Here is a 26,819-nt window from a genome sequence, read left to right as displayed (position 1 = left end):
TCGTATTATATCAGTATGACTCTCTCAGGGTGAGTGGAATTGCCTTTCTGCTGTGAACTGCCTGGCACAAATAAAGGGCTTCCTCCACGTGCATCACTGAAAGAGGTATGATTGATGGAGGACCACGAGGCATACCACATTTCTTTTGCAGATGTCAGATAGAGTCTATTAGGAGAATTGTTGCCTCCTTGAAGTCAATAGAAACTTAAGTAAAATATATCATGGTATATCTTCATGTTTTGTGTCTCAGTCTGAGATTCCAAGTGCTTTACTACTCACTACTATTTCCTTCTTGAAGCTGTGATATATTTATTCAGTAGTTAAGATATTCCCCTTTTTTTCCTTTTTCTTCCAGGTGTGTTTAGGAAAGCATTTTTGTTTACCAGAATTTACTTATTGATCCTTGTTTTCCTTTTTTGGAACTTTTCCTGAAGCTGGCACTGTATCTCTTAACCATGAGATCTTCTGTTTCAGATATTGGGTTAACATAGATTCCTTTGCTACTTTCTTATTTTATCAAGCTACCTATTTATGCCACTGCTTCCTTACTATTTCAAGTTATTTTCTATATGAAAGATTTCCATTTGAATTTCAGTATAAACACCTATTTATTTTTCATTGTACCAAAATATGAATCAGTGTTCCCTTTGTCCTCATTGTGCCATTCTTGGCTTCCTATTTCCCTAAGTCTCAGTTTCCTCCTTTCTTTAACTTCACTTCTAACATTTTTGCTGTAACTTTTGCAAGAAAGTATTTCGTATTTTAAAATACCATCCTACCTAATGGTACTCCCTGGACAGGGATGGTTTTGTGAGTTAAGGTTTTCTAATTGCATTCACTTCAGTTAATACTTAAGCATAGACACTTACTTTTCTCTGTCTTTGGAGTCTACCATTTATCTTTTGTTGTTGTTGTCAGTAAGGGAAGAGAGGAGATAGAACAATATAGATTAGGATAATATTCCTCCAAACTGCCCAGAGCCAACATTAGATCACATTTCTAACCAAACTGTAGCTGAAACTGCACCAGAAAAAGTTGTAGTTTCTGGCACTATGTGGTACATAGGAATTATTGCTTTAGATGCAATGTCCCCTTTCCCACAAATACCTTCTTTCAATTTTGTATGTGTGTTTGGGAGAGGGGAGTTGAGGGAAATGATAGGAATATAAATATAATACATATATAGGAATATAGGAATGTTCCCTTCTTATTTACCTCACGTTACCTGTAAATATTTCCTCTAAATCTCTTAAAATTATATCACTGTGAGTTCCATTAACTGTTATTCATCTTTGGGAAAGTGAGAAGACTTGATGCTTCTATATCATATAAAGCCTTGGTATATAAAGGGTGCTGTGATTTTGTCTGTCAGAATGAAGTCCAGCTGGTCTGTTTAAATATAGACTGGAGTAAGAGGATGGGTTAATGTGGTCCTAATTTTCAGTGTCAAAGTTCTTGCAAGCTGAGACAAGTAGATCTTTAGTTATCAATATGGAAATGCTGGATGCTATTGCTGTCTGTTACTTCACTGTCTTTCTGCTTTAGTCCAGAGACACTTCCTAATTTGGCTTGGGTGTAAGAAAATGTCCATATGTTTCTTTTCTACTAGTGTCTGTTGCTGATCAGGAAAAAACAAGAGAAAGTGGCATATATATGTGTATGTTTGCAACAATACCTCTGACAAGCTAAAAAATCAGATTAGCCATATGAGCTATTATCTGAGCATTATTAATTCAATAGTGACAATGTAATATATAAAAATAGTGGCTGTCCAGAAAATTTTGAAATTTCTATGTAAACCACACATGCAGAAAATAACATTAGAAATAGCAATGAATATACAGAAGAAATACAAGATGGTGCAAGAGCACACATGAAAGAGAGAATACATAGACATCTCTGAGTAAAAGATGAATTCAACAATATGTGGGTACATCTTTGTATCCACAACCATGTGATGAATGCAGCATGCAAAGAGATTATGCTTTGACAAATGGCTTTGATCTTGATGAGTAATGATTTCTAGAAAATGTTTGTTATCTTTACATTTAAAAGGAGAGAGAACTTTAATACTTCTGGGCAAACTGCTCTTTCCAGAAATGTAGAAAATGTTGTGGTAAAAGTATTTCTTCTAAGGGATTTGTGTCTTTTATCTACTTGAATTACTGATCCCATGAAAAATATGTCATTCCTCTATTATATATCTCCAGGCATGCTGTATTAGATTTACCCCACTGTTTCTCCCCACATCTCACTTTTACACGAGTTGAAAACTGTCTTAAACTTTTGTACTATGACAATAATGCCATAAAGTGCACTGCTGACACTGCAAGCTGATCTGTAGTATGAGCAATAGTCCAAAAGTTCAGGTAGAAAAAGTATGAAAACTATAGAAAAAGTGAGTACTTCAGAGCTCTCTTCTCAGATTCATGAAAACTCTTATGCTTTTTAATTTACTTAGAATACTATATTTTCCTTGTTTTCCCTAATTTCACCATTTCCTAAGTAGTGTAAGTAAAATAAATTCTACAAGTTCCTCTTGTGCTGTTTTTAGATGGCTAAGGAATTTGGATTTGTTATCTACTCTAAAAAGACACTGAAAAATATGCTCCAGTTAATAAGCTTTTTTGGGAACACGGTAAATTGCTAAGAGAGGACACCATGCTACCATTTAGTTTGTGAACTCTATAAATCCAACAAACTGTGGCAAGTTTTTACCTCTGAATGTAGCTATTTCCAGTATTTTAATGTTTTTTTTCTTCTTTGGAAGGATCTTTGTTCTATGTAATAAGATTTACTGGAAGCACTATAAGTAGTATTATTTTGTTAAAGTTTTAGGCTGAGTCCACTGATTTTCATCATAAAATGCTGTTGAAAGAAGAGACTTATCAGAAAGTTGAAAACAATATTTTGTTATAGTAAAAAGCATACACTGTAGCATTCTCAATCTTGATAGAAATGTACTGTTTTCTAAGCTCAGTGCTACAGACATACTAATTTTAAAACAGAGAACTAAAAATACTCTCAAATGGGATTATTAACTTCCTGGCAGAAAAAAATCTGAAGATCAACTTTCCTTTTGAAAGAATGAAGTAAAAACAAAAGGACACCAAATTGTCTCTTCTGATAGAAACCTGTTACATCATGAAAGCTAAACACTGCCTTAAATATTGTCTGAAAGTAAAATTTGACAGTATGTCGACATATGTTATTACAACTTTCCATATCTGTTAGAATGGCTTTAGTAGAGAAATTATTGAATTTATATGGTGGGATTCCATAGTTACTGCATTTTATTTTTCCAGCTTTGGTGATATTTTTAAAGTCATGCTATGTTATATATTGAAGCTTTGTCTTTGTAAATTAAGTCTGTATTGTTCTTTTCTCACACGTGATCTTCAGTTGCATAGCTCCTCAAAGCCCCGTCAGTCTTTTAACCACCAGATAGAATATGTTAAATATGTTAGATTTATGTTGCACAAGATGGCATTCTAGCAAGTAGCTTTATCCGTGATCTAAAAAAAGAAATATAAGTTAAAAAATAGTAAGCTTTTTCATCATTTGGCAAATATTTCCACAAAGAAGACTCTAAATGCAGATTTTCTTATTCAGTCACTTTTCTGAGTAAAAATGTTCCATAAATAGATATTCTGCATGTGCTGTCTTGGCCTATAAGCCCATATAACATTTTATATTTGCATACTAGACAGCTGGAAGAATTTGATCCTTCCAAGGAAACCTCTCCTTTCAACATATAATAATTTAGGGAGACTTAGGCACACAGCTTTAGAACAAACTTTCGTCAATTTAGCCACTCTCTTTACCTAACAGCTCTGAAGTTTGGATTTTACTCTGTTATCAATGTGGATATGAACGTGCATACTGTGTGCTTGTATGTGCGTTTTCCAGTGTCTCTAGAAGAAGAATAATTTTGTTTGGCAATATTTTTAAGAGAATTCCCCAGTACAAGAAGTAGTATTTTCCTCACGCTTTTCTTGTTTATTACTTCTTCTTATTTGGATTCTTTTTATATTAGTTCAAAGACACTGACTTAAGGATACTGTATATCAAACATGGAAGAGCCCTTGTAATTATACTGAAACTGCTCCTTCTAAATAAAAATTAAAAAAAAAAAAAAAAAAAAAAAAATCAGCAGACTAAAGTATTGCAATTCCTGTTGTAATAAAATTTAGGACTCTTGCATGCAGAATGCCAACCTAATTTTTTTTTTCTTTTTTTTTGAGGAACCTACAAATAGTAATCTTACTCTCTGATAATATCTTCAATAGCCAAAAATAAATTCACCAGTGTTTCAGAAACTTTCCTTTCATCCAGTGACACTTAGATACTCCTAAAATTCTAACATTTGAAATTTCTAAACTGGGGGAATTCCTGGAAGACTTTGACTCTTTAAATACTTTAGCATGTGATTAAACACTATGCACAAATTCCCCTGTAAGGAGCATGTATTACATGTGTCCATGTTTTGTATTGATGTGGTAACTTTTGCCCCTTGACAAATAAAAGAAAAAAGATTGTATGGGAACTGTTGAGTCACAGCCTGAACCACTGATTGATCACCTGAGGCGAGGACTGAGTCAACCATGGAAGCACGGGTGAAGGTAATTCACCTGTATGACTGGAAGGGGTGGAGTCTGGCTGCACCTCTCCTAGACCTCATTTAAGGGCTGACTGCCACGGGGGAAGGTTCTTTAGTTGGAGATCCCTCCTTTTGGAATTTTCTATTGTAAGCCTAGGACACAGGTGAACGTTTCATTTTTGTCTCTTTCCACCACAGTTAACTTTCAAATTATAAACCTGTAAAATGCTACCCTAAAATGCCATACCACTATTTTAACTCTACGTTTGTTAATTGTACAAAGATATTTTGCATCCCCAGAAAGCAAGTCAAGCAACTGTAAATAGTAGTGAGGATGAGAATGTTTGTACTGAGAACTGTGCTTATAGAAAGTAGTGAAGGAATGAAATAGTAAAAAGGTATAAAAGGAAAACTTATAAGAATATAAGAAAAGATATGGAAGTCTATAAAGATATGAAATATATAAAAGATGAAACTAAGATGGAGAAAATCTGAGGAAATTTGACGTGCCTTGGAGGGTAAGTCCAGAACACAACTAGAGGTCGGATAGCAGCAAGAAAGGAATGTAGGGGGCAAGTTTTCAGCTATGATCTCAATGAACTTGGGCTGACAGCAGGACAGGCATAAAGAAATGTTAAAAAGTTCAGCCAAAATTTTAGGAAGATACACTAGTATGAATTCAATATTACAGATGGAGAAAAGAATCTCCAATAGTTACACAGAAACACTGTGTAGCTTTCTGTGAGGACTGCCATTTCTTGATATTGTGTTACATTAAAACATATGTGCAAACAACACATAAAAATAATAGATACCATAAGTTCCACATAACCTATCAGGGTGATCTTTTAAATTCTTTCTGATCTACTCATATCAGAGTGCGTTCTACAGAATACGTAAAATTGTGAAGTTTTAAGGTAAGACAATGTAGTGGTTGTTTGGAACTATATTTTATTTGCAGGATAAGAAACTTAAATACTTCACATAGGTCTACATTTTTTTCAGACAAAAAAGTTGATCTCCATTTGGTGGCAAAACGTCCACTCTGAAATCACTTTATGTATATATTTTATTCATCATATAGATCTAATATAACATGATGAGTGCTTTCATAGCATTTGCCAGTAGTTAAAGTAGTGGACTTAGTGAGTTCTGCCTTTTCTGTCTGAGTTTTTCCAAGGACTACTAAGTAATTCATTCAAGTCTTTTACCAGCTCGTAGTTCTATCTGACCCACTTGAGAAGGGGATACAAGAAATGCTTGCTTTAAAGGACTGCGCAATCAGGAACAGCCTCACTGATTTATACTGGCTAAAGTTTTGGGCCATCCTATTTTTTAATGTTCTGAAAGTACTTTGAGGTAATTGGATGAAAACACTGTGGATTTTAGGGAAAGAACCGATAATTTACTAAGCAATTCCAGTGTGCAGTTTTAGAGCATTGTGGATTTTCTTTCTCAGTTATATAAATTGCTGTCCCGGGCTGGTTTTCTTGCTTGCTTCCTTTTTAAATTACCAACACAGCAAGAGAATTGTGTCTATTTGCATTGACTTAACTTTCTTTGGAGATTTCCAGCTCTTTGCAGTAGTACTTGAAAAGTCATTTTTGGGCTGGGTACTTTTCTGCAGTCTCTTCTGGGAGAACAAATGTTTAGGAGCATCTTAACCATGTGCTGTAAATGTACAAAAATAGAATGGAAGGATAAAAGGAACAAGATCAAGTAAACAGAGTCCCTTGGTAGAATCTCTTTAATGTCTTGCATCTGATGTTCATATTGGTGGGGAGGGGAGGGTCACATGCTTGATGTTTTCTCTGAGACTACACCCAACTGGAAACCATCCCTTGGCTTCTCCACGGACAGCAGCCTACCCAAATGGAACGTATTAATTCCTTGGGGAAATCTCTTTAGTAGGAGAAAAAGGAATCTTTTCAGTTTCTCAGGCACATGCTCTGTTGCCTGTGCTGTCAGGCTTAAAGGAGGACCTGCGCTACCTGGAGCTGGAGGACACAGTTTCACTGTATCTGCAAGGTTTAGAACGGATAAATAACTTCTGTGGTGCAGCTGCTCAGGCTTTGCAAATTTGACATGTTTATTAATGAAAATGTGACAGAAAAGAAAGAAACAGTCAGCTAAGCAAGATGCCCCTGTAACTCTGCTGTCATCATTAGGTGAATACAGTATACCAAATATTTATGCTTCTATATGATTCAGGATCAAGAAAATAAATATCTCTTTTATGTGCTCTATTTTCTTTGGAGACGAGAGTAGAGTGTGAGTCATAGTGGAAGAAAAAATTCACTTATTTTCTAACAAAAACTACTTGCTTTGGAGGAGGATCCGAGCATTAACTTCTGTGTGCTGATAACCCCTGCAGCCTGGCTGCTTCTACCAAGAAGCTGACAGCCTGCCATTCCTCAGTCTGTACCTGTCTGGTGACCTATGGCCAGAAGCCAAGTCATATTTCTTGCTTCTGCTGTGGATGAGATAATTGTTTCTACCTAGGTCTGAGTACAGAATAGCTATGTACCCTTGGCAAGGATTTCTGATGAGCAGAGTTTTGACCCTTCACACCATAACAAATCCTGCCAGCTGCAGTCTGACTTCTGAGCATAGGGCTGGTCTGAGGAATTTGGGAAGGTTAATATTAACATCTATTAGTGTATGAACAATATTAGTTCTATGGCTTTTTGTGTTTGTTTTTTTCTAAGGAGCTTTTTTTGCCATGATCTAATTAGGATGATTCTCTCCTTAAGCAATTAAAAAAAAAAAAAGCTATGGTTATTGAGCTCCTGAGAAGGCATTTGATGCACAATAACAGCTTTAAGCGTTTTTCTGTGCCCTCCAAAGCCTATATGGAAAAGGAGCAAGATGCAGACTCATAATTCTCTATTCCCAATAGGCAGAGAAGTGTCAGGAGTTGTCCTGTCTGTTTAATCATATTCACTTTTCTGAGGTAAAAATCTTCATGAGAAGAAATTAATTTCATGTTGCTTTTGAGTTAAGGAGTCCACTGTTTTGTGTAGTCTTCTATTTTTTAACAATTGATAGCCTCAAAATGATTTTCCAAGGACAGCTATTCAGGAGTAATGACGGGGCAGAAGGCTGAGAGATGGCAAATGCCGAAGGATTTTACCTCTATCCTTGTGAAATTTGGTCCATATATAAATACTTACGCATTTAACTTGTGATTTCCTACGACACTTCTAAGGATAGGAAAGTATCTATCACATTTGTGCAAGAATTTACACATGCCATAAAGAAGAACTTGTCAAAGGTTAGAGAGATTCTACCTACACAAATTCCAAAACAAAATGCTGTGATGTTGCCAAAACATTACCCTTCTCTTCTAGGCAGAAATCTCAAGTAATTATTCCAAAGATGAAAAACCTTGAATGCCTGCTAGCTAGTGTAGAGGAAGACTTGAGCAGAAATTTAGGGACTAGACGTCCATCTGTTCCTCTCTGCCATTGAGGGACTTAGTGCTGTCATCTTTTTAAAAGGTCAAATAACAATCCTGCTTGCTGTGACAAAGTTCGCAAACATTTTGGGGTGTTTTAAAGAGTCCAACTTGCTACTGAAGCTTGAAACAGATTAAATTTTCTATATCATCTTTTTTTTCTTCAAGAAAGAGTGCTTGGATTTTATGTTCAATATAAAATCAAGAAAAATGTATAATCTGGATAGGCTCTGGCATTCCAAATCCCTCAGTGTTATGGAGAATAGAAAAGACACAAGTGACAACACCAGTCTTATGAGGCACAGAGGTGAGATGAACAGTTGGACTAGATGATCTTGGAGATCTTTTCCAACCTTGGTGACTCTGTGATTCTCTTCTAGTATGTAGTTTTCAGAAAAGCAGTAGTAAATTCTTCTCATATTTGTAAGAGGAAGAGTATTATAGCAAAAGTAGGGTGCTATTTTTCCGGTGAAATTAAGCATACACTTCTGTGTATTTTAAAAAAGATTTTATTTATTGCACAGAAAATCCTTTCAGGTCTTATTTTGTTACGTAAACTGAGGTTAATACTGAAAGTAGTAACATAAATAATTATATGTGCCACCTCTCATTATTATCCTTAAATCTTTCTCCGTTCTATCACTGAGATTATTAAATATGTTGATAAACCTGCGCAGAAAGGAAATATAGGAATTAAAACATATTTAATACTGTTAAATATGTTGTTAATAACTATGATAATAGCCTGGTGCTTTGTGCTGGAAGACTTTGCTTTCAGTAGTTAATAATTTTGCTAGTGTTATCCAGCATATCTTGCAGTTTCCTTGTCACACATCTATCTAACAAAAAATTCTCTTGTCTTGACAGAAAACTGACTAAAATATTTTTGTTGCTTGCAAAAATGAAACTATGGTTTGCTTTGTTTAGCCCAAGTAATTAAAAAAATGTGCTGACATCTTCGTACTTCAGAGTAAGACCTTAAAATGTGGTAGATGTGTTGTAGGTTTTCCCAACATTGCAAATGACTCAGCTCTCCAAAATCTCATTCTGCTTTAGCTTGTTAAGTTAGTGCTCTGTTACCTGAGCTTCCAGAGTTGCTTTTGGCTTTGAACATGCTACATCCTCAGACACTAATGAGCACTGTCTGTGCTGTACCCATTGGGCTGCCACTTTATTTGACGTAGAGAAGAAAAAAGAGTCTGACTTGAATTTGACAAAATGTGAATGAAGAGTAGGAGGGCAAAAGATAAAATGGCTGCAGATAGGGAAGTTTTCCACGAGGTCTCTTCTTCTTTCACTACGTAAGATATATGATGCTATAGGGATAGGTAAAGTTTGCATATCAGCCACAGTCCCCATCAGTGATCAGGATTTGCGCCACATGTGTTTCAGAATTAGGGAAGTTTGGGAATGTGTTGCTTGTGTGTATATATATATATATGTGTGTGTGTGTGTGTGTGTGTATATATATATGTATAACACACATATATATATATATGTGTTGAATATGTATACTGAACGTATAATTAGAGTATCAGAAGGTACGTACACAGAAAGATAAGATGTGGTTACATGGGAGATCTTTTTCCTGATGTTGCTCCCTAGCTATGTGGAGTTTGACCTGCAGAAATGTTTAGTCACTGTAGTATCTAAAGCAACGTACTCTGTGTGTTGCATATAAATATAGAATAAAATACCTAGAAGAGATGTAATCCGACCTCCTGCCTCAAGGCCATATGAGTTTGAACCTATAGCAGGCATAATACATATTACTCTTACCTGTTATTGAAAACTTCAGAGATATCAGTTTAAATCTTCTTAAACAGTTTGAGAAGATTATCTGCTCTTGATATTTGAAAGGTTTTTCCAGTGTCTGAATTACAGCTTTCCTGCTGTTATGTCTTCATATCCTAACCATACCAGAAATATAGGACAGGTTTTTTTCTTTCCTCTTGCAGCAAGCACTTATATATTCATGGACTGCTATCACATTTCCTTTCATGTTCTGTGAATCAAATAGCTTTTTGTTTGTTTGTTTTTACTTAGGTTACACTTTTTAGAATACTTTTCTTTACTGTTATTCTCTCAGATTGGTCTGAGTCCTTCTTGGAGCGTAACACCTGCTGCCAGAATCCATACTTCAGCACAGACCTACTAATATGTGAAGTGTTGTGTGTCATTTTGCCTGTGAAAATTCATAGTCATGGGCTCACTGAAATCGCCAGGAAAATGAAATGGCCTAACATTTATTTTCTAATACAAAACAATTCACTGAAGTGCTGTATGACCTGGTAACAGCTTTTTATTTATTCTGAATTCCGCTTTCCTCTGGCCAACAAGTAAAAGTAACACTTTCCTAGTATTAAAAATAACTTTGAGGAAATCAGAACAGAAGAAAATCATAAAACATGGATCAACAACTGAACTGAAAACAAAGAAAACTACTAAAATGCTTCTTTCACAAAAAAACCTTTTCAGCAGAACAGCATTAGCTTTGGCCTAAGGTTTTTTAAATAAATATCTTAACTAATACACATAATGTGACACAGATGCAAAATTCATCTGTAAATTTTGAGCTGTGTATACTGATTGGGATTTCCTTGGCTTAATAAGTTTCAGAAGGAGAAGTCATTATTTTTCTTTTCTGAATTAACACAGACATTACAAGCTCAAAGCCTGTCACAATAGGTGCAAAAGCTGCCCATTTGCCTTCCCTTCAGAATGTCAGCATGTAAAAAGGCATTTCCAAAGGCAGAGTGTAAGGCTATATCTTCTCCCTCAGCACAGCTTCAGTGCTTTGGATTTGGAGGAAAGCTAAGACAAAGAAAATGCCTCCTGAAGTTTGTCAAGGAAGGGGTTAAAAATACTGGAATCTTTGTGACTGAGAGGGGCTGAATTATCTTACTGACACCAGCAGGGGTTGCTGTCACTGGTTTGTGGTTGTCACATTCCTGTTATGCTTGACCTTGGAAAGGCTTGACAACATAATCTGGATTTGATTAAGGGAATTTCATGTTTTTCCTTTGCTAGAGTCACCCCCCACCTCGACAAACATTTAAAAATGTTAAGAAGAAAAAAGTTTGGAAAGCAAACATTTTCCCAAAAGAAATTTATAGTTCAAATTTACACCAAGTTCTCACTAACTGGAGCAGTCCGGGTTTCCACTCAGGCTTTGAGCACTCTCTGTAAACCATTAGTCACTTCCCTGGAAGAGGCAGCTTTTTATAGGCAGCAGGGTAAAACAGGCACAGATGTATGTGTAATGTTAGAGTCTTTCACATGTACCTGCCTTTTTTCCACCCTAAGTTGTAGAAGAGAAAAAAGAATCAAATGATATGACGCATCAGATTTTGTTTGGTGATGGCAATGATTGGCTTAACTAAAAGAGAATGTTTTTGATGCACAAAATCCTACGTTGGATTCATGAGGTTGTGGCAATGTATAGCATGGAGATGGAAGTTCTTTTAATTTTTAACCAGTTGTTCTTTTCTCTCTACAGGACTGTGATCATGCCAGCTGCCAATGAGTTTGATCCAGAGATTGTCCTGGTATCAGCAGGATTCGATGCCGTAGAAGGCCACGACCCTCCACTGGGTGGCTATAAAGTCACAGCTAAATGTAGGTATAATCTCAGGATGCATTTTTCTGAGTTAGTACTTTTTCTGAATAGAATCTTTACTTGAAGTCCAGGTTACATTCGTATGTCTATTCTGTGACATGACAGAGGTGCAGTGGAAGGCGAGGATTCTGTTCATCTGTGCTCAGTAATACTGTGGCACTGCAGGACCTCACCCAGCTCACGGATGAGATAGAAATGAGCATGTTAGCATTTCTGGCTTGCTCCTTTCTGTTCCTGTTGGCATTTCTGTCTTGGCTTTTTAAAGTATTACTTTTCTGGCATTCAAATAACATTTTAGAGGTTTCATGCTTTTCAATAGGCCCCATTTTTCAAATACTTGAGTAAGTTATTTCTTTTTAAATGTATACTGGAGATTTTAAGCATTGGAGGCCTAGATCCAATCTCATATTGCTGTTTTGTTATTGTAATCTCTTCAGCTTGATGGCACTAATTCTGAATTACATCAGTGCTCATGAAGGCCAAATTTTTCTGAAAGACTGCTCTGTTGGGTCTCAATATTTGGATGTCCATTTCATACCTCAAAGAAGTGTGTTCAATACAATTTTAATACAGGTCTATCTGATATGTCTCATACATAGTACTCCAAAGTCAAGTCACAAGCTTTACTGAATACTGTGGCTGAAATGATCTGAACCTGAGACACTGAGCATGGCTGGATAATGTAATAATGCTTGTACAGTAATGTGCAGTATGACTTTGCTATGCAGAGATGTACTCCCATGAAGCAATGCAAAATTTTCCAATTCAGTACTGTGAATAATTTTCTTTGCCATATCTCAAGACATACCATATTAACGTTTAATTAGTTATTAACTATTGATCCCTGTTGCTAATCCAAAATGCTTTGTGAAAAGCCTGGAGTAATAAGAACTAATGTCGTTTAGCACACTACACAAATGGGCTTCAGCTCAGAGGAGTTTTGTCCTTCTGACCTCTTGCACTTGTTATATATTTTGTTATATACATTGAATGAAGTTGGTATCTACTTCAGGAGGACCAGGGAACAGGCACAAACATTTTTGCTTGCATTTAAACTGTGCAACATAGAGGTTTCTCTGAGTATCATGCACAACAAGTAGGTGAAGAGTGAGGATGTCTATTCATGGTGATATGCTGTGGAAAGTGAATATGTGCATAGAGCAGTGCAAGATCCTCCTGCACATACTCACATAGGTGCTAGATTACAGCTGGGTTGGAACAGTAATACCCCTTTGACTGCAAATAAGATGTACAGAGATTTTAAACAGTTTTTAATCTTAATGCAATGGCTGCATTCAAGAAGAAAAGCATAGTATATTTGAGTAGTATGCACTTTTGAGCACCACTTATCTGTGCACTACAATTTTTAGTAAGATGGATGTTAAAAATTGCTAAAAGATTTACCTACTTCAAAAAAAAAAAAAATTCTGAACTATAATTCATCATCAGAGGCACAATTTCATGAGCACTGAATAGTTATTTGGACTTAGCACAGGAGATGGCATGTTAAGTGTCCTTTAAGTATCCATGATGCTCCAGCAGGATACTCTGGCATACGTTATTCCTGAAGATAGGATGTTGTCACATAAGTTTGAGCAACTTTCATATAAATTGCAATAATGTTCATATTTTCTTCTTAGAATAGACTGAATTTCACATGACAATAAAGTGTTCAATGTTTGAATTAATGCTAATTTCAATTCATTCATGAACTATCACCACAACATTTTAGAAACTGAGTCACAATATATCTTTAGTATGCTGCACATCCATAAGTGGTACATATGTCTGTAAGTAGAAAAAGGTGATTTACAGTAGGTGAGTCTTGTTTAAATTAAGGGAAATGCCAAGAGAGATTCAAATGATCATATACCTGAGAGATGAATAAAGCCTTTTGTACAGAGCCAAAGGAATTTATTATTTCCCCAAAACAAAATTCTCTGCATTCCTCCATGCCTTTGTAGAACATAACATACTATATGTGGTATGTAGAAAAATGAAGTTTATTTTAAAAAGACCATTTAAACTCCAAAGAAACCTCCATTTTAAAAACTACAAATAGGTTTTCATGCAATTTTTTTTAATATTTCTTTGTAAGAATTAAAAATTATGCAGAAGCAAGTAAATGCAAAGATTCATCTGAAAATAATTCTTTGTAAATCATAGAATCCTTAGAGATGGAAGGGACCTCTGAGGGCCATCTAGACCAACTCCAGTATTCAATTATTCAATCTTCAGCATTTTCCATGCACTTAATACCTTGGATTTTCTGATTCCTGATGTCCCAATACAAATTTCACACATGAAAAATAGGGAGATATTGACATCAAATTTACTAACTTTGTTAAAGACAGGTAGAGAGACACTGGATTTTTGATAGAAATTATGTTTTGTCTTCAGTAACAGCTAAAAAATTAAGAAGTATTTACCAATCAGCATTTCCAAGTAATAAAGTAAAAGCCAGAGGATGAAAATAACAGATGAAATCAACTACAGCTTTGGAGTAACTGTATAGCAGGCCATTACGTAAAGAAAAATTTGGTCTACTTAATCTGTGCAGTTTGAAATGTGTACACTATAAACTGTTTTAAACTAATATTTTATTTTTTTCCTGTACTGATGTATGATCTGATTTACTGAGCAGCTACCATTTCTGACTATTAAATATATCAGCAACAAATGCATATTTTTGCACCTGATTCTAATGAACGCATTTGATGGGCAAGGCAAGATTTCTCACAGTATGATGACCTTCAGCTCCTCTAGCAGACAATAGCATGGAAAAAAGCCAACTAAGATCAATGATAATAGCAGAGCTAAAAGATACACTTAATTTATCTCTAGTCTCATTAAGTAACTAAATCACTAAAGGTTTTTTTCCACTGGGGAAAAAAAATCTTTAAAAGAGACTGGGGAAGTCGAATCTATCCTTCCTTTCTGCACATTTTAAGTTATTTTCCACAAGTAAATGTTTTTTTCCAGCTGCCTTTGCAGTCCTTCTTTGTTGATTTTTCTGAAGAAAAAGGTTCTCGCTAAACTCATTTAAATAACATTTACCTGTCTGCTGCAATGTGGAAGTGAGAATAAGCATAAACTAAACTAACTCATTTAAACCCTAACTTTGAGGATTTCACAGGCACATTTTCTTTTGGTTGCTTCTTTTTATCCCTTATCCATTTCAAAGGCAGCATTACGCATACACAACTTGAAACATATACTTGATCTATGTGCATAAATGTAGTGATGGATTTTATAATCTGTTAAGAAAAACATGGGCTTCAAATACTTAAGATGTAGTATAGTATGTAACTTACTGGTGCCAGGAAGCTTTTAAACATTTGGTATCAGCTACATTTCTAATATCTCAGTAAGAAAAAAAAAAAAAACTATATAAACAATACCTTTTATTAGACCACTTAAATTAGCTGAAAATTGTGTATTTCTGAATGAAAAATCCCTTTTCCCAGAATAAGGTCTTCCCCAAAAAGGGAACGTTGTCTGAAAAGGAGTTGTTTTCCAAATAAACCTTTTTTACGATGAAGATATCCTTGGTAACAAACTGCCTATGTCCTTAAGGCTACCACAGCTGCACAAAGTCTAACATGAGGAAGCAAAGCAAAGAAAGCGAGGCATACGCTGGTCCTGCTGACCCAAGGTCTTGGACAGTGATAGGAGCCAAATCCTGCTCAGGAGCTTCTTTAAATTATGATAGGCCTGGATCATGTTGCCAAAGATATTCAAGCCACTTACCTCAGATTTTGCTTTCTGTGACCCTGTCTTATGACTCAAGCTCAACTTAATTAACTGAAACAAAGGAGAAAAGTGGTTTATTGCCAAGTGCACTTTTGGTGCCACAGCTGCCTCCATGTTGCTTGGTTACACTGGTTCCCCAAGCTCCGTTGTGCAGATGTGTGCAGCAGCAGAGCTCTCTTCCTCACAGCTCTCATATCCAGAGTAACTATTGATGTCATTGAGATGCCTTTGTTTGGACTAGGTGCTATAAATGTGCTTTAATTTCACTGTTAACTATAATCAACTAAGAGGAAACCTTTCCTTAGTTCCTGACCTAATATTTCTTATTTATTATTTATTTATTATTATATTATTTATTTATTACCAGAACTGAGTTATATTTTTAATAAAATAACAGGTATCAGTACAATATGTTACATACTGTAAAAACATAGCTGCATAAAGTTCTTTTTTTTTTTTTTTGTACTTGAGTATTAAAAATTGTGCTGACAATAAAACATAAGAAAAATAAAGGGCAAAGAAATAAAGGGGATGAAGTGGTTTTGAAGTGGAGAAGGTACTAAATATAGGAATGATATATTTTGGGTTTTATTTTATAATTACTTACAACCTCTGGTAAAATGCACTGTATTGTTCTGCCAGTTGAGTGCTGCGAGGTGTATGGGTCTGAGAAAGAGCTTCCAGGTCAGATCATAAATTTGGAGGTAGTTAGATCCTGTGAAAGCACTGCTTTCAAATTTTGCCCTGCTGACTGTAGAGGTTCTCCCTGTAACATTATCCTGAGGTAAAGTACTTTCTCTTTGTTTTATAAAGCAGCCCTAAGAATAATGTCTGCATTAAAGTCCCTGCTATCACTTTACTGATTAAGTAAATATTCTGCCCAATTGCTCATTAAATGGTAACTATTCAGTAAAAAGAATAAAATAAATAGAGAAGTGTCAGGCAAGACTTAAGAATTTTTCAGGGTACTTATATTTGTTAAGGGCAATAATGATTTACTGGAGTTTTCCTGTTGTTTTACTCTTAGTCTAAAGATGCTATTTGACACCAGAGTGCAAAATAAGATCAGCAATTAGCACTAGGAAAAGATACTGCTGCAGGCATTCATGGTGTAAATCATATCTGTCTAGTATTATGCCAAATTCATGATACAAGGTTGATGCAGTGTCTAGAATGTAACTGACTGAGCTGATTTGTAACTTATAAAGACTTTAAGCAAAGTACAGTAACTCCGTTAATTTATCAAAAGCTACATAATGCTGCTATACACGTTGGTCAAGTGTGACCAATTCAAAAGAACACTAAGGCTATGAACAAATGTCCCTTCTCATGACTACCTCATCAGGCAGAGCATAGAGGACTTCACTGTTAGCATAATGCAATCCATCTGATCAGTCACAGAAGAGGAAACAATGTTTTGAACATCAAATTATTTCTAAGGTATGCATCACCTTCAGTCATGGAACTTAATGCATAAAAAGAGTTCCTGACTTACACATGGAATTCAGGTCTTCTGTTGGGCAATATCCTCTTATGGCATGAGCCAGTGCTTCTCAGAATACAAGTAGGAGCAATCAGGTTAAATTTGGGTATCTGTCTTTTTGGTTTCTGCTTTGCCCTTCACATTTCTGTTCCAGCTTCCCAAAGGGAAAGAGTAATGATTTTTGATAACAAGGTCTCTCAATGTGGCATACAACTCTGTAAAAGCGACCTAGCATCTGGTGACAGGCAGTTCAGGAGTAATGTGTTCAGTTAAAATAATGAGGTAATTGATCTCTGTAATAAACGATCTAACAATGTGCATTGTCATCACTGAATACTTTAAATGAGACTTATAAATAGACTCCTTACAATGTCCTTAAAAATAGGTATGCTGTGGTACACTCTGACATCAGAACCTTGACTTTGCAAAGTTTCAGTTTAATGACAAGTGTTTTCTTGGATCTTCCCTATTGTTCCATTGTGCATTGGAATTCTGTTCAGCTTCTCATTTTGTTTGGTGTGCAATGCATATATTAGAAATAAACCAAAAGAAAGGCCTAAAACTGCACATCCCAAATTCAAACATAGAAATGATCTGGGTCTAAAGTACTTAAGATATATTTCTGAAAAAAGGTTTCTTGTATACAAACCTCACTGTTTCTAAAACATTCTACATAGCTATTCTGAGTATCTCTATGCTGCAAGCAGTCTGAATATAAATGGTGATTCTATATGGTAAATGTATATTGTAATTTTCCCTGATACACTTAATTTCTAAATCAGTCCCCAAATAATTTTTTAACTACTGCACTGTTGGACTCAGAGTTGTGAGTTATTTAGGATAGCATAAATGTTAACATCTTTGGGGAGGAACTGCACGCTCGTCTGATGTTGAATCTCTGGTATGAAGGGCTTCCCTGACACTTGGCTCTCTGAAAACGAGTCCCGATTGAGACAATTGCGGCTAATGTAGTATACAAATGTTAAAGGAGAAGAAAAGTCCATGCAAATTGACAACTGACTGAACAGAATAGTGGCTTTGATTTGGTAGCTGTTTAAAGACAGTTCAAGTCCCTAAAGATAGGATTGCAGGCTTTTATGATGCCATCTCATTTTTTCCTCTTCAAAAGCAAGAAAGTATTTTTTGATTCAACTGTTAGAACAAGAAGCTATGATCCTGAAAAGGCTGGCACTAAGTGCTGATCACAGCTGTAGAAAAGTAGGGTCACATGCCTCTTTCCCTTCTGAATTGTCCATTACTTATCTCCCATAGGCACAGATACTTGTCAGATATCTCTGTAAACATATGCAAATTAACTCATCAACCTAACAGAAAACTTTATCAGCCGAATAAATGAACGGATTTCTGTGGGGTTATTAAAGTGAATTGGCTTATGGAGGGAGCAATGTAAGCCAGAACTAGTGGAAGGGGATCAAGGACAGTAGAGGAAGGAAAAGATAAGGTATGATACCTTTTGCTGCGAAAGCTGTTAAATTAACTCAGTTGCCACAGCTGCCTTCTCAAATGAATCCTTCTGGGTTCAGATATTTGATTGGTTAACATAATTTGGTTATCTTTGCAGAACTGGAGATAAGATAGTTATCCAGCAGGATAGATTTTGAGTCGTTGACTCAGCTAAAAGCTTTAAAGGTGGATATAGGGAAATGATCAGTTAATAACGTTTTCCATGGAGGAATCTCTGATTCGTATCAGAAAATTTCCTTGTACATTGCAATAGTCATTAAAATATATGACATGTTCATTGGTGACATAACCTCAGTCATAATTATTTTCACTGTATTTTGGGGGAGAAAAAAGAAAGCAGTTTGTGTTAGTTTTTTTTCCCTCTTACTCCCTAGTATTGATTTCATATGGCTTAGATATTGTCATTGTATTGCTCAGCCTCACAAATCAGATTGTGCTGCATTTACTCCTTTATTTGTACTCAAAGTTTGATCTTGTACTGCAAATTTCAGTAAATTCTCTGCTGGTGAGCTCAGGATTACGTATGTTATTGAAATTTATACTACATTTACAAGGGCAAAAAAGCAAAAACTTAGAAAATTCTAAGAATTATGCTCTGTGAGGATGAAAATCTTTTAGTTCCTGTGGAAATTTAGAAGAGATGAGGATTTACTGTATAAATTTAGTGTCCTCTCTAGAACACAGAATAGTAAATCACAGTGGTGAATATATAAGAGGGTAAGGTTTGTTTTTTGTTCTTGTGTTTTTTTTTTTTTTTTTTTTTTTTTTTTTTTTTTTTTTAGATTTCTGTTCATATAAGGGATTAATCTTGGAGAAATACAAAAAAAGAAATAAAAATGCTGAATTGACAATACTAAGACTGAGGAATTCTTCACATGTGGTCAACTAAGCATGTATCAATAGTTTGAACTATGAATTTCAACCAAAAGAAATAGAATTGGATCAGTGAACATGTCACCTCATTTGGAGAAGCCAGAGAAATCCTCGGGTTCAAACTTCAGGCCAGTCATCTTCAAAGCATATCTTCAAGATTCTTTTGCTATTGCCCAGTGTTTTCAATCGTTATCTGTTAATTAGTAAGCCTTTCAGAAAGGAACTACCTAAGAAAGAGCTGAGAACAATTAAAAACATTAAGGAATCAATGCTGATGGCCTGCTCTTTCACTTAGCCTTTCCTTCTGTAAACCAGCCAGGAGATATTTCCATTTTCCATTCCCACTCTGCCCCACAAATAGAAGATGTGCCTGCTGGATAGTTAACTAAGTGGTGCAAGTGAAAAACCACCTGTATACTATGTTCCAGATATACAGTGCTGATACATCTGCAGAATGCATCAGGTGCCAGTTTCTTGATTTAGGGCGGCTTCTAAGGGCAGGGAAGAGGATAGATTGCAATGGGACAAAAAAACATCTACAGAACCATTGAGAATTATTTTCGCTTTTCAGTCACCTTCCCTTATCTCTTCACGTACCCCTCATTTTTTTTTTTCTTTCATGCTACAGTAGTGCATGAAAGAATGTATGACTAAAGGCAATAGCTGATGTGAGGGGTACAATAGAGGTAAAATTTGTTACATTTTCTCTCAATTTTGAAACTTAAACAGATGAAATCTTTTTTTAATTGAAACCAAAAGGCTGTCATTTCATAGAAGAAATAGGAGGTAAAAGTTTTTTTTTTCTTTTATTTTTTTGCTTAAGCAGTATTTAACTTCTTAAATTACAAGTTAAAAACAACAAATTAAATATAAGGTTTTAGGGCTATTTTGAAACTAATGGAGGTTGACTCAGTGCTCAGCAACTTGCATGTGCTTTTTGCAGGATTGTGTCCTGAGAGAAATTGTTGAAAGACATCTCCAAATGTGGATTTCTCCATAACAAAGTGTCTGATCTTTTATAGCATCGTTGCATTGGGAATTAGGCTTGTCTTTGGGAATTTGTAAATCCTTTAGTAGAAGAGCATGATTTATGTCTTAGAATTTAACTATTCTCTGTAATAAATAGAAATGCGCCACAAGTATTTACTTGGTTGCGCCATGGGAAAATTTTTAACATATTGTTCACAGCTTCAGAATGCTATAAAAGAAGACGTAATTTGCAGACTGGACTATACTTTGTATAGTCCAATATATTTGATTAATATCTTCCAAAAGAGACACTAGCCAAAATGTTTACATCTCATTAGGCAGAGAAGGGAGCACACACAATTTTGATTATGAGCTTGGATGTTTCATTTCTTTGGGTTTCACATCCCTACTACTTAAGGCGGACTGTAACTTTAAGATGTTATCTCTTGCCTGCACAAATAAACAGCCAGTTATGCTTTTTATGGTGGGTAGTTCTCAAACCAACAGGGGATTAGAAGATATTAGCTGGAGTTTGTGGTTCCCTGCTGAACTATCATGAGGTCCATGGATTCCTGTCCTGAATATTTCACAGAGCAAACACCTCTTATCTGGGGTGATATTCTCACACTGGCCTCTTGGCCATGGACTTCAAAAGATAATCACAGGGAGAGCTAGAGAGGCAATAACCCTTAATATAACAGTCTCTCCTGATAGGGACAGACAGGGTAAAGGTAAGGCGTCTCTGAAGTTTGCTCTTGTGTGTTTAGCCCCATAGGGTGATAGGGGGCCATCTGTTTTTCAGTCTGCAAACTCATCTTTTTCACGCTGTCCCGGTAGCAAGTACACTTCAGGTCTGACTAACATCAGCATCAGCAAATATTCACTGATTTGAAGAGATTTTTGTGGTATTTTTAGCTTTGACCCCCCCAACCTTAGTTAATGTTGTGTTTTTGTTTTTAATCAAGTAAATGCATAAAATTAAATATAAAAAGTGAAGGTCAAGATACTACTGACTTGAAGAAAAGAAATATGATTAAGGAGGATCATTATTTGTGACTAAGGGGAAATGAAAGCTTGGCTATGAGATTAAACTTGAAACATCAACTTGTGGCTGTAGTTTTAATAAGTTACATATCATGCAGCAGCTCGGAAGGTGCTTACACCTTAACAGATTACCCAAATAGAGTATCATTAAGTGCTATCATGAAATCATTTAAATGCTACTCAGTTATTTCTGGCCTGGGCCGCTCCCTTGATGCACTTCATATTTTTGAGTTATTTCCTGCCAGTAATTTATTTATCAACAGAACATTGATGCCCTTGCAGTCTCATGATTCTAATACCAATAACCCAAACACTTAATACTACGAAATCTGCAATCAGATGCTGCAAGTTGCTAACGCTTGTGCATTAAAAAAATGCAAATTTTGACCACTCCGTCAACCTGATTGAAATTTACTGAGATAGTAAATGTTTACAGGGATAGCCCTTGTACTGTAAGCACTAACATAGTACAAAGGCACATGCTAAAATATCTTCAAATGCAAATTAAAGTCAGAAGTCCATAATTTAAGTCATTTAGATACTTCCAGAAGCTTTTTAGAATTATCTTGGAAAGAAAAAAAATAATTCTGCTGTAAAATAAATCCCTTTGAAATTTAGTAGTAATTTATTTCCTTAAGAATCTTCCTCTTTTTTTTTTTTTCCCTATCAATGAGTATTATTAAATATACAATAAAATAGCCCAAGGGACTGATCTCTGACCTGATTTTTCAGTTTGGGAGAGAAGATTAAAAATAATTACGTATCCAGAACAACGAAATATTGCTAGTTAATCAAAATGTATCTACTTCCAAGTTTCTGTTTATGGCAGTAATTGTCATCACGAGTTAAATATTTCTATTTCCTTTGATCCACAGCTTCATCCCTTTTCATTAAAGTCCAATCTGTAAAGGAAAAGCTAGTAAAAGAAATACTGGTTCTTTAGCTGTATAACAACCAAGATTTTTTTCAGTATCTGACAATGCATCTATTCAAGTGCAGTTTAGTTGTGAGAGCCACTTTCTAAATCTGTTTTGTGCCCAGATGAGATAGGAGAACATTCTTAAAACAGCAACCAAAGAAAGCAAAACACATGTAATAATAAAATTTATAATTCAGTAAAACTTCTGGGTTTTAAAAATGATAAGTTCAGATTTTTCTATGTGATTGTTTACGTTGGAGGTGAATTCCAAGGTGTTTGGGCTGTATGAAAAGGTAAATGTTTACGTGTATTTCTCTGTAATTTGTGTTTTCATCTCTGATTGCAATTTAAGCATATTGTGTAGATTCATTTACATTTTTTCCTGCTATTAAGCAGTGGTTGAGTTCTGTACAGCTTACAGTTTATTTGCTGAATACTTTTAGGTTGTGACAATGCTCAATTTTAAAATTAAATAGAAATCCTTTACTAGTATATTTTAAATAGGGATTTTTTTCTTAGTTTCGATGATGTTCAAAATCCTTGGAAAAATGAGCATTAGTTTTTGTTTCATTCATGGTTTGTTTTTGTTTGTTTGTTTGTTTGTTTTGCAAAAGGAAAACAACTTGTAACAAAGAAAATTCAATTGTTATTTTATCTATTTTATTTCTATTGAAAAGGCCAATATCTTCAGTGTCCCTTTATTCAGCTTAAAGTTATAGTTCACTCCAGGTAAGAAATCATTTTTTATAGTTCCTATAGGAGCTGTATTAGAGGAACAGCTTTACCTTGAAATCACATTTGAACGTGTACTCTGTGTACCAGGAATTTTCAAGATTTTTTTTTAAATCAGCTTAAAGAACTGTAGCATCTCTATGTCTTTCAAAGCATCTCAGCCCCACAGAAGTAACTGGCAAGTTGAATAAAGTGCTGTTTAAACTGATTTTCATTCAGCCAAACAGTCGCACAAGTAACTTTCTCAAACCTTCATCAAGCCCTGGGAAAAAGAGTAAGGAAAATTTATTGATCAAGTGATAAGATGTTATTTCAAAACTTGTAATTTAATTAGCAGGTACACCACATCAAAGGAGTTATCATAAAAACTGTGATGTTTATATGAACTTGTGAAAAAAAACTTGTTTTTCTAGTGGTGTCAACTGCATTGTAACTTTGTAGAAAACACATGAAGACTGTGTATATGTACTGACCTGTATAATTATTTCTTTTTGACCTTTTTTGGGTGTACATATTCCCACACACAGTGCACGCTTCTAGGAATTTCCCAGCATACCTTTTGAGGGAAAACACTGAGGTCACAAAAGTTGAACAGAATTACAAAGCCGAGATGTTGAAGGGATATGGAAAAAAAAGTAGTAGATCTGAAATGGTTACATCCATGATGAATTTTGGTCTTTCCATTTCCTTGAGGATTGTTGTCTTTTTTTTTTTTTTTTCCAAATGATGTTACAAATTTGAAAATTATGTAAACTAGCACTGTTTTTCATAGTGGCTTAGGCTGTTGATGGAGAACTAAGATGATTACTTTAAAAACACTTAAGGGGGGTCTCAGCAGTTTTAATAGCTTGAGTGAAACAAAACACCAAACAGGATGTCTTTGTCCCCTTTGAACTTAAAGCATCACATGAACATGAAGCTACTGCAGTCACCCATTAGTTATGTGGCACTGGACTCCCAGTGGCACTTAATGAAGATAAGTTTTTACGTGGTGCTTTTAAAAAAGAATGGGGAATTAAATCTGCCTGGTCAAATTTGGCACTTTATCTTAGGTGCAATAAAGTTGAGAATGGGGAAAAAAAAAAAAAAAAAAAAAAGAAGAGGAGAGGAGAGGAAATTTTAGAACATAAAAAGTTTCCTGATTGCAATCTTCCTGTCATGGTTAAAAAAAGAAAGGAAGATAAAAATGCTGCTAATTTTCTCCGTTGTGATAAAATTTTCTAAACTTAGTCTAATTTTCTTCCATTACACTCAGTGAAAATTTTATAATTGATTTCAATGGAACTCAGTATCTTTTACCTAGGGTACTTGTAGCATAATTGCTTTTCTTATATAACCATCTCTAGCATGGTGTACATATACATCTGAAATTGTTACATCTAAGCCCAGTATTTTTAATAGCACTGTTTTGGTTTAGTTGACTACTGATTATTATAGTTTTTAGAGACTGTAAAACAGATCTCAAACATTCTATCTTGAGGAAGCTGGGCTTTTTTCTTCAATATCTAGCCATCATTCTTGTCATCTTCACTCAGCAACTAAATTTATTCCATTGGATAGTACTGTCCTTCCTCTGTACCTATCTGTATTTAATAAAACTGTAGGGAAAGACGCAGTGCATCTAGGAAATACATTGGTTTACTCTGAATGTTTCCTTAATTTTAAGAAAACTGATGCCAAACTAGTTGGCTCTGCTTTAGAAGATAAGTCAACTCCTAATCTGAAATAAAGGGCTTGAAAGCAGCAAGTTCATTCCTGATGATACAAGGCCATTTTCTTATATTTAAGCCTGGGAAATTGCAGATGTAAGGATGGCAAGACTGACTGTCAGACTTCCTAGCTGGAGTTATTTTTCTGACCAAGTGGTTTAACTTCTAAAGCACTTGGACAAATGGCCAAATTCCTCTTCTTTCTTTTTTTTTTTTTCTTTTTTTCTTTTTTTCTTTTTTTTCTAAAAACCACCCTGGAAAACGCATACCATTTAGCATCTTTTTATCATGTTATTAGCAAAGTACCAATATACTCAAGGGAAAAGGACAGTGGAATAAAAACACTCAAAGAGAGTGAGCGAAGTACAGAGCAGCGTTTAAAAGACCTGATGATTTATGCCTTAGCCAAAGCAAGGTGCAAAGTGGGTTGACAGGGTAACAAATATTTAGTGTCAGAAGGAGGACTGTAGTTTGAGGAATTATTACTAGCAGTAATGGAACACATTTGGCATACAAATCCTCTATCTGCATATATATAATTTAAAAGTTTATGAATCTAGATATATTCTAAAATGTATTCATAGATGAATAGGCTTTCAAGCTAAAATGATTATTGCTGTGCTAATGACTTCTTCCATGTTATAAGTAGAACAACCAGAATTTCTGGATCATTTCTATGATTTCTGAATAAAAATATCCATTATGGCTTGAGCTATGAATGATTACTGTAAATATATTTTTATAGTATTACTATATTTAGTGCATTAATTTTCTAGTGATTATGTAATTAATACATTAATATTACATTATTATATTAATGTTATAACTTGTTCAAATAAAAAAAATGAAAGCAGAGCTTTGAAAACTACAAAATCTCTAGCAAGAGCAATTTTTAGTTAGGTATTAACAGAGGAACCAAGGAACACAACACACACTATTCATAGTACTTTTTGTACATGAAAATGAGTTTTACTTGATGTAAACAGTCCTTCAGAATCAGAAATGAAAACAAAGCTTAGCTTTCTGAGCACTATACGTTTTACTAGTCTAATTTGTCCATGGCAATCAATGCAGTTTTTAGTTCTAAAGAACAATTCAACTTTACTGAAAATTGTTGCAATAGATGTTCCTAGGAAGCTTCTCTTCTCCCAGTATACAGTCGTTATCCTGGAGGAGTTCCAGAGGCAGGGCAGCTAACCTATCATTGGCTAAAATTAAGAGTACAAAGGCCCTGATGAATGTTGAAGTCAAAGGACTTTTGAAGCATTATTTGCTTCAAATGGAGTGAAGTTAATGAGTTAGGTATGAAATTAAATGAAACCATAATCAAGCATTCTGTTAACATAAGCTGAGTTACTAAAATTGGTACTAAAATCCAATAAAGATAGGATAAACTGCAGGATCCTCTCTTTTCAGACAAAATTCAACGTATGATCTTAATAGCAGCTTTTAAGAGAGATGCTGTGAAACTAAGACACTGGGAAGTGTCTTGCTATGAGCTAACGAGTGCACTTCTTTGGAAAAAACTGTTTTTACGTAAACCCAGGATGTCTGTTTTGCTTGTAAGAGGTCTTAATGATTCTGTTACTCTGCACAAATCCATGAGCAAAATGCTGTACTAAAAATATTTTCTCCTCACGTGCAGTTCAGTCATTGTTTCAATTAATAGTAAAAGGTATTGTAGAAGAAGTGTTGTTTTGAGTCAAGTAGATACAGGATAGTGATAGTAAAGGAAGAAAGAAATAGCGTGAGGATGTCCCCAGCAAATCCTCAGTATGTATCTGTTAATCTTCCTGCAACATCTCAGACAAAGTCAACCCTTGCTTCTCCAACCCCCTCAGTTATCATAAATGCCCATCACATATTCTACACACACACATGCTATGTATGTTTTTCAGCTGACAATAAAGAATTATGCTTTTTCTGTTCTGCTTTAAACATCTGGACACTTTCAGGCCTTGATCCTTCTAGATCAATTTTCTACTTTCAGTATGTTTCAAAACAGGGTGCAATTGACACTGGTCTCAGCAGCATGTGATACCAGTATGTTTAGCTTGCTCTCGTATGCAACAATTTTCAGAGAATTGAAGAACCTAAGAAGGGAAAAATGTATGGAGTCAGTTGTGGTGTTCTGTTGTTGCTTCAACAGTTTTGTCTTAGAGTTGAAAGGCAGAGA

At 35.1% G+C, this 26,819-nt stretch overlaps 1 protein-coding gene across 1 annotated transcript in view; it reads left to right on the top strand.

The window, feature by feature from the left end:
- Positions 1-26,819, top strand: part of HDAC9 (histone deacetylase 9) — a 438,875-nt gene that overhangs the window by 371,544 nt on the left and 40,512 nt on the right. The window contains exon 23 of the mRNA XM_042817004.1: positions 11,557-11,675. Coding sequence (XP_042672938.1) covers positions 11,557-11,675 — 119 coding nt within the window. The remainder of the gene's footprint in view (positions 1-11,556; positions 11,676-26,819) is intronic.

This window comes from Centrocercus urophasianus, unplaced genomic scaffold (genome assembly GCF_019232065.1).
Source record: "Centrocercus urophasianus isolate 14NV4802_14NV808 unplaced genomic scaffold, USGS_Curo_1.0 seq_16, whole genome shotgun sequence".
NCBI classification, from domain to species: Eukaryota; Metazoa; Chordata; class Aves; order Galliformes; family Phasianidae; genus Centrocercus; species Centrocercus urophasianus.
This window is presented reverse-complemented; position numbering and strand designations above follow the sequence as displayed.